This window comes from Pteropus alecto, unplaced genomic scaffold (assembly GCF_000325575.1).
Source record: "Pteropus alecto unplaced genomic scaffold, ASM32557v1 scaffold102, whole genome shotgun sequence".
Taxonomy (NCBI): Eukaryota; Metazoa; Chordata; class Mammalia; order Chiroptera; family Pteropodidae; genus Pteropus; species Pteropus alecto.
In genome coordinates this window covers 1,734,631-1,743,295 of record NW_006432224.1, presented here as the reverse complement: position 1 = coordinate 1,743,295, position 8,665 = coordinate 1,734,631, and the positions used below count along the sequence as shown (strand labels likewise).

Genomic DNA, 8,665 nt, shown 5'->3' with positions numbered 1-8,665 from the left:
GCGGGGTGCGGGGGGGGGCGCTTCCCGGCCCCTCCGGCTTTTTCAGCCCAAATAGCAAGAAAAAGCGGCTGCGGCCCGGACGGAGGGTGGAGGAGGCCCGGGCAGGTTGCTTCGTCCTTGCACCGGAGTGACAGGTCCCGGGACCTGACCGCCCCCGTCGCCCCAGGTCTGCTGGCAGCAGCGCCGGCTCCTAGAAGAGGATGGGCCTCCGAGCGTCGTTTAGAGCTTGATGGAAAATCGTGCTTCCTTTCGGCCTCGTCCCAAGATCTTGCCGGCCACGCTCGTAACTGCCATTCCTTTGTTACCTCGGCTTGGGCGGCTCCCACCTCTCCAGGGATAGCAGCGGCCGCGTCCCCCAGCCTGTGTCCCACGCTGTCCCCTCCTCTGCCACGCCCCCAGCGGCCTCCTCCGTCACCGATTTCCAGGTTTTTAGGGGTTTTTTAAATTTATTATTTCTCCATAGCAGTAAAATACACACGGCGTAAATCAGCTCGCCTTTAGGCCCCTTAGGTGTAGCCTGGGGGTCACGCCCGGGGCGGGCTGCAGCCCGATGAGATCCTTGCTCAGCTCCTGGGGACCTGCCCCCCTGCTTCCACAGCACTGGAGTCACTTTACCTCCCGCCACCGATGCAGGGCAGGGCCAGCTGCCCCCGGGGACGGGGCCCGCGCCCCGTGGAGCGAGTGGAAGGCATTCGGCACACACGCCAAAGCGGAGTCCACGGCAGGGTCGCGTAGAAGAAGGTGACGCCCCACAGACGGAGCGGGGCCTCCTCTCGGAGGCGGAGGAAAGACAGTGGCCGCAGAGAGAGGCACCGAGGGGGCCCCGAGCGCCGGGGAATTCCGCGTCTGCCGTCCTGGGGTCCCCACTTCCTTCGATGGGGGCCGAGACCGTGAGGAAGGGGGAGTGTGGGGCGCGGCAAGGGATGAATTTGCAGAGCGAGGGGCCCGCTGCCCGCTCCCGGCCTTCGGAGCTCAGGTTCCCCGTGGTTTTAGCCACCGAGGGACTGACCCCTGGTCCCCGGCTCCGCTGCACAGGTGTGGGGCACGGGGCGTGAGTCCAGCGGACGCCTCCCTCTGCTCTGAAGGCGCCCTCTGGGCCTGGCTGCGGGCTCGTCACCACAGCCATCCCTGAACGTGGCCGGGGTCACAGTTGAATCCTCTGGCCTCCGCCCTGCGTCACCAGCGCCCCCCGCACCCCAGCTGACCCTTCCTCTTTTCCCTCTACCTGGTCGCGGTCGCCCGGGTGGGGAGGTGTGAAGCGGTGTCCCGTTGTGGCTTTCGGTGTGTTTATCTGTCCACCTCCGAATATTCTTAGGAATATTCATTTTCTCTTTCCGGCCTAAGCTTCTCCCCATCAGGGCGAGTCTGGACCAGCCCTGGGGTTCCTGCCCTCGTGGGACCCACTTGGCAGCCCCGAGGCGGTCACGGGCCTGGCCCTGCACTGGAGACGCTCGCTCCGTGCCCGGGGCTGGGGGACTCGTCTCCTTTCGAATGTCCCCAGGTGCTGCGCGGAGCCCGGTCTCTCTCTCCGGCCTCCTCCGGCCCAGGACGCAGGGTTGTCCCTGACTTTCCCCGTCTCTGTGGCAGCGGAGATTTCGTCTGCACACGGAATGGGGAGTCCTCCACCAGCACCTGAAGCGCCCCGAGCAGGTACGAGCAGGTCCTGGCAGCGGCACTCACCCGTCAGGTGATGGGCCGCCGGTGTTCCAGACGGTTCTGCTCCGGTTCAGGGTCCGTCTGCATCGGTGCCATCCAAGGGCCACTCGTCATCCTGGAAGCGCCGCTCCGCGCATTCCTATCCGGCGGTCTGGAGAGTTGGTGGCGGGGTGTCCTGCCCCACGGACTCGGGGGGCCCCCAGGGTCTTCCTGGGCCCTGACGTGGCCCCTGCTCTCTGCTAGGCCGTGAGGTGCATCGCGGAAGGGCTGGCGGACCCGGACGTACGGACCGGACACCGCCTGTCGCTGTACCAGAGGGCCGTGCGCCTGAGAGAGTCCCCGAGCTGTCACAGGGTCAGGCACCTCTTCCGCCAGCTGCCGGAAGTGACCGTGGACGACGTGAAGCACGTGAGTCCGTGTCCTGGGCGCCCTCGGGCCTCGCCCGCTGGGAGCAGCCTCGGAACGGTTCCCTCTGCGACTCGGAAGATGCTGACGCTCGCGTGGGACCGTGGACGTCGCTGTCGCCGCCGGCCGGCCGGCTGGCTTTCTGTAAAACTCCGAGTCGGAAGCTCACAGCCCGCGCCCGTTCCTCCCGCGTGGTCAGGACACCTGGGGACAGCTCTGGGGTCCACATGCGCCCCGGGGGCCGAGGCAGTGACTGTCCAGAACCTCGCCGGAGCCCGGTGCCGGTCCCAGGCCGGGCGCTGTGCTGAGCATTGGGGGCGTGCAGGGCAGGGTGTCCTCGGACGCCAGAGTCGGGTTCGCACGCCTGTCGCTGAAGCGAGGCTGACGGGTGTCGTCCTGCCATCTCAGGTGACCATCTCGGGCCGGCTGTGCCCGCAGCACGGGATGGGCAAGTCCGTGTTTGTGATGGAGGCCGGGGGGCCCGCCCCGGCCACCGCCCTGTGCTCCGTGGAAGAGCTGGCCCTGGACCATTACCGACGCAGTGGCTTCGACCGAGGTACCCGACGCGCGGCGTTTCTCCCGGTCCCATCACTGTGGCGGCCGTGAGCTGACATCCGGCCGTCCTGTCCCCCATGGGAGGTGCCGCTGGCCGGGAAGGGCTTGGGGAAGAATTTCGCTGTGGTCGTGAAAGGCCCACCACTCGGCCAGTGTCTGGCACTTAATGTGAGGGGACGGCTCGGTGGGACGTTAGGCAAGTGAGGCCGGCTTGTCCGGCTGGGGACGAGGGAGAACGGGGGACTGACAGGTGCCACCTGGTAACAGACCCATCAGAGGGGCTGGAGCCGGGAGCCGAGGGCCTGCGTGAGTCCGTTGTCCGTCTGCCGTCCTTTGGGGTCACGGAGGGAGGCTGCAGGGAGGCACGAGGAGCTGGGACCCGGGGAAGGAGGGAGCACAGCACAGCCCGAGCCGGGCAGGACAGAGCGGCCGCGCCACTCCCCATGGGCCATGTCCCCAGAGCACTGTCGCATGGGACACACGCGTGGCCGCCTGGCCTGTCATCCCGTGCTGCGGTGTGACCAGACAGGGAGCTCTCAGGCCGGCTGGACGGACGCCTCCCAGCCTGTCAGGGGTGTCCTGCTGGCCAGCACCTCCTGTGGCCCAGGCTGTGAAGTGGGGACAGGGGTGTCCCCGTGGCCGCCTACGTTCCTGGCAGGGGGCGCAACGCACAAGACCCCCGGAGGCAGGCCGAGCCCTCAGCCCCCCTCAGACTGAGGCTTGGGCACGTGGCGAGGCGCTGTGGGATTTTTGCCCGTAAACAGGCTTCTGTGTATAATGTCACGTACGGAGTGGGCCGGGAACGGCATGAGGACGGCGTGTGCGTCTGAATCCGCGTTATTTCGCACGGCGGGGCGGACTGCCGGGCACTGAGCCCCTCTGTCGCGTGCCCTGCCGTAGGCATCCACGGGGAAGGGTCCACCTTCACCACGCTGTACGGCCTCCTCCTGTGGGACGTCATCTTCATGGACGGGGTGCCCGACGCCTTCAGGAACGCCTACCAGGTACCCAGCCCGGGCCGCGCCCCGGGCGCACGCGCCGAGGTGAGCGGACGCTGCCGGGCTTCGGGCCCCACGGCCGCCAGAAGCCGCCGCAGGCTCCGGTCACCGGGCTGGTTCCCGTGAGAGGGTCTTTCTGTTCACGAGTCTGATTCGTGGCGTTTAGGGGCTGCGTGTGCTGCTGACTCGCTGCCCGCGCTCCGAGACGTCGGTGTGGCTCCTGCCGCAGCCCACTGAGGCCTGGCCAGGCCCGGGGCCGGGCGCTCACAGCCATGCTGTCCCCATGCCCACCGATGGTGCCCCCGACCCTCCCGAAAGCCCTTCTCCCGCACGGTTACGCCGAAGAGCCAGCGTGCCCAGATTCCTGAGACGCTTTTGACGTATCTTTTGAGGAAAAGACTGTGCCAGCTCCGTGGGCTCGGCCGGTTTCCGCATTTCCTGGGCGTCGCGTGGCGTCGGTGAGTCGGTTCCCGCCAGGTGAGTCTGAGGTGTCGCCCCGCCCGCAGGCGCTCCCGCTGGACCTCTGCACGGACAGCTTCTTCGCCAGCAGGCGGCCGGCCATCGAGGCCCGGCTGCAGCTGATCCACCACGCCCCGGCCGAGAGCCTGCGGGCCTGGGTGGCCGCCACGTGGCAGGCCCAGCACGGCCGAGCGGCTTCCATCGTCAGCTGGGACCGCTTCGCATCTCTGCAGCAGGCGCAGGTGAAAACAGCGCCCGACACACCTGTCTGTGTGTGCGCACGTGCGGGCATGTGTGTGCGCACTGCACGTGTGTGTGCACTGCACGTGTGTGCACTGTACACATGTATCGCACGGGATTGCATACGGGCATGTGTGTGCGCACTGCACACATGTATCGCACGGGCAGTTGTACGTGCATGTGCATCTGCGTGCACATGTGTACCTGCGCTCACACACGTATGTGTGTGCACACATCCACACATGTGCACATGCACGTGCACGTTTGCATGCGTGTGGGACGTGTGCACAAGCATGTATGTGTGCAGGCATGTACGTGCGTGCTTGTGTGTGCGCATGCGTGTATGTGCCTGTCTGCTCGTGTGCATGTGCATTTGATACCCCAGCCCAGATGCCAGTTATGGGTGGGCACACGTCAGGGCACACGACAAGCCCCAGCTGTGCCTTCTCCCCCTCGGCTGACAGCTCTCCTTTGCCTGAGCTGTGGCCCCCACGGGGCGGAGGCCGTCCCTGTCCCTGTGGCTGCTGGCCTCTGTGAGCCATCGCCGTCACGTTCCTGAGGGCTTCTTCCTAATTCCCGCTTCTTCGGCGGCTCCCAGGATTCTCCCGGCCGGGCAGACGTGCTGTAGCCACTGGGGCCCTGGTGCCAGGCGTCCTGGGCTCCCTTCTGCCGGGGCCACTCCGCTCTCCCTGCTGTGGACCTGGGGGACAGCTCAGGGCCTGTCACGGGGGGCTGGCTAGTCACCGCGTGTTCTGTGTGCAGGACCTCGTCTCCTGCCTGGGGGGCCGCGTCCTCAGCGGCGTGTGCCGGCGTCTGGCCACAGACTTCCGCCACTGCCGGGGGGGCCTCCCGGACCTGGTCGTGTGGAGCTCCCGGGACCGCCGCTTCAAGGTCAGTCGAGCAGAGTGGGAAGTCCCGTTTGCGACTCGCTTAGCCACGCCACCAGGGGCCACAGCCAGGGCCTCTCGCCTGGTCGTTGGTGTTCAGCACGCCCCGCACACGCCCCACATATGCACCCCACACATGCCGCACATGCCCCGCACGCGTGCTTGCCGTGACCCGCGCACGCCCCGCACACGCCCTGCATACGTGCTTGCCACGATCCGCACATGCCCCACACATGCACTCCACACGTGCTTGCCATGCCCCGCACACACCCTGCACTCCCCGCACATGCACCCTGCATACATGCCCGCACACACACTTGCCATGCCCTGCACATGCACTGCACACGCCCCTGCACACACACCTTGCACATGCGCTTGCCATGCCCCGCACACACACTGCACACACCCCATACCCGCCCTCGGCATGCCCCACACACGCACCCTGCAAACGCGCTCGCTATACCCTGCACACACGCTGCACACGCCCCGCACACGTGCCCGCAACACCCCAAGCACCCAGCACACATGCCCGCACATACCCACACATGCCCCACACACCCTGCACACGTGTTTGCCATGCCCCACACACACGCTCACCATGCCCCACACACACACTTGCGCGCACGCACCCGAACACGTGCCCACACACCCCCCCACACGCTTGCCATGCCCCGCACACTCTCCACACACACACTCCCCACACATGCTCCGCACACGCCCCGCACACACACACGCTCATGCACACGCCCCGCACACGCGCCCGCATCTGCTCCTGCCCTTGCCCGTTCCAAGTGCCGCGCTGCCGATGACGGTTACTGAGCCCCGGCGTGACTCTGCGTCTCAGTCGCGTTGTATCCCGTGAGAACGTGTCCTTTTTCCCTCCGGCTTACAAGTTCTGGCTGCCTTTGAGATGCCCCCGCCACCCCTGCTTGTGATGGCACCTCTCAGCGTGTTCTCTGTGCCTGGGGTTCTCTGGGCTTCTTGGGCCCCTGGGTTTATAGCGCCGTCAAATTCGGGCATCTGGGGCCATGGTTCCCCATTTTTCTTTCCTCATCCCGTGGGAACGCTAAACCTGCTAGACTGCTCCGCTCGCTGGCCTTTGCCCACGCTCCCCTTGGCCTGCTCACGTCACCACCTCGAATTCAGTAACAGGCAGTGCACGCCCCACAGCCCCTGCTTCACAGCGGCCACCGCGGTGAAACGTCATCTCACGGTCATGAAGGCCGTGCTGGGCCTTCCCGCTGAGGGACGTGGAGTCCCAGAGAGACAGCAGGCGGAAGGCCCTGGGGCTGGGAGGAAGTGGCCTGTCTCAGGCACCGACAGGACATGGGGATGCTGGAGTGGCTACCGGGAGCCGGCAAGGAGCTGGGTTGGGCTGCAGGGTGACGGAAGGGTCTGATCCCCCGCGGCGCGCTCCGGAGCCGCGTTCCCATCGCTCAGCTCTCCGTGAAGATCTGTCTCGTTCCTACGGGAGGGGACGTCTTCTCTAAGTTTCACGTGTATCTGCTTTGCGTGTGTGAGTCTAGTGCCACAGCGGTACGGTGACCGCTACCGTCGCTTGTCTGACTGGCGGTTCCCGAAACCTCTCTTCCAGCTGGTGGAAGTGAAGGGCCCCAGTGACCGGCTGTCACACAAGCAGATGACCTGGCTGCACGAGCTGCAGAAGCTGGGGGCGGACGTGGAAGTCTGCCACGTGGCTGCGGTTGGCGCCAAGAGCAAAAGCGTGGCCTAGGCCGGCGCTGGGGACCTCTCGTCAGACGCGCGTCTGAGGTTCTCAAAGCATCGATTACGTTTTATTTAGTTTGGACTTTGTTATCGTCACTAATAAAGCGGACAGTAAACTCGGTACTGGCTTAAAGACACTCATTGTTTCCACATGGCAGGCAGTGAACTTTTTAAAAGGTGAAAACCTTGGTGGCCACTGGGGACTGGAGACATCTAGGTGCTTTGATCGGACACACAAAGAAAAGCTGGAAAAAACCCCGATGAGATGATTCACAGCTTTTATAAAAGTAGCATGCACAATTCTCATAAGCGTATTAGAAACAGATTCATGAATTTGTTTTTCTATGCTGCTTTTACACATTTGGCTGTTAAAATTCTTGTTTTATGATGATCTAAGAAGGGCATAAACAGCTGAAACTCTGACTTTAGAAATTAAAAACCAAGTGTTCGTTGAATCCCTTAACTTCCGGTGCCACCTGCCAGCGCGTGCTCAGACGGGCGTGGTCACCGCGGGAATGCCGTCTCTCCAGGGCGAGGCAGTGTGCCCTTCTGTCCTCGTGACCACCCCGACCCTCCACGGGGACGGTGCGCCCGAAACGGGGCTGCTGGTCACCGCCGCTGGGCCGGGAAGGCGTGAGGGAGGGCCTGGGGGTCAAGGATGGGGTCCCCGTCCCCAGGGAAGAGTCCTGGGGCCTTGGGAGGCATCACTCCCAGCTCTTGCGGAGTGGAATGACGCATTTGGGCGCAGTCCTTCAGCCCCCGTGCGGCCCTGGCGACGGCCAGCTCCGAGTGGACGTGGAAGGAGCTGGTGACTCACTGCAGAGGGCGGCGGGGACACGTGGGTGGTCCCACACCGCCGCCCGCGGCAGACGTCGCGGACGTCGCACTCAGCACTCACTGCTGCTGACCGAGGTCACTTCCTGCTGGGACTCGAGTCGTGACCGGTCTCAGGCACGAAGGCCGCAGCTTCCTCCGAGCTGAGGTCCACGCCCGCGGTCCCTGCGGCAGCAGCAGGCCTGGAAGTCTACACGCTCTCAGATCGAGTCAGGTGCTTCTGGTTGTAAACTGGCTTCCATCGTAAAGTGACAGGAAGACACTGTCCATCTTTAGGTCCAGTACCGGAGAGTCCCAGCTGTGCACAGACCCCGCGAGGCACAGGCTCTGCCCGCGGCCGTGGGACGGCTGTGTGCCTGCACTTGGGCTTCTGTCACAGCACCCTTCTTGCTGGCAGAGGTGCCGAGGGGCTCTGCGGTGGCCAGGACTCAAGGCTGTACGAGTTGTTTTTCGTATTACACACGACAGATTCTGGCACGATCATCATGATTTAACAACTATCCAGCGAAAACCCATCTTATTGCATCTGATTATCATACAAAAATAGGCACGTTTTCTACTTTAAAACAATATTAATAGTACCTAATTGTTTTTTAACTTGTTAATTGAAAAAAAAATTACTAAAGAGCTTGAAATAAATGAGGGAAGAAAATTAGAAACGAACACTGCCCCTCCCCCCAGTACAAATCGAGAATGATCTGTATGAAAAGGCAGCTCAGTGAAAACGGGAGGCTCGTCCATCCACTTCCCGTGGCAGGACGTGCTGCGCTGTTTTGGGGGCCTGGCCCTGGTTCCTAGTCCAGGACAATAAAATCTTTGATGGCAACGCTGCTATTTTATATCAACCGGAAAGAGCCCTTATTTTCTAGGCAACAAGTTGGCAAAAACACCGGGTTTATCCACAAG

General features: G+C 63.7%; 1 protein-coding gene across 1 annotated transcript; it reads left to right on the top strand.

The window, feature by feature from the left end:
* The first annotated feature begins 875 nt into the window (after window positions 1–875).
* Window positions 876–7,046, top strand: FAN1 (FANCD2 and FANCI associated nuclease 1). The gene is made up of 8 exons (XM_025043521.1): window positions 876–1,037; window positions 1,588–1,650; window positions 1,900–2,064; window positions 2,470–2,617; window positions 3,517–3,620; window positions 4,121–4,315; window positions 5,076–5,204; window positions 6,795–7,046. The coding sequence occupies exons 1-8, from the start codon at window positions 876–878 to the stop codon at window positions 6,930–6,932; spliced, it is 1,104 nt and encodes a 367-aa protein (XP_024899289.1). The 3' UTR covers window positions 6,933–7,046.
* Window positions 7,047–8,665: the final 1,619 nt, after the last annotated feature.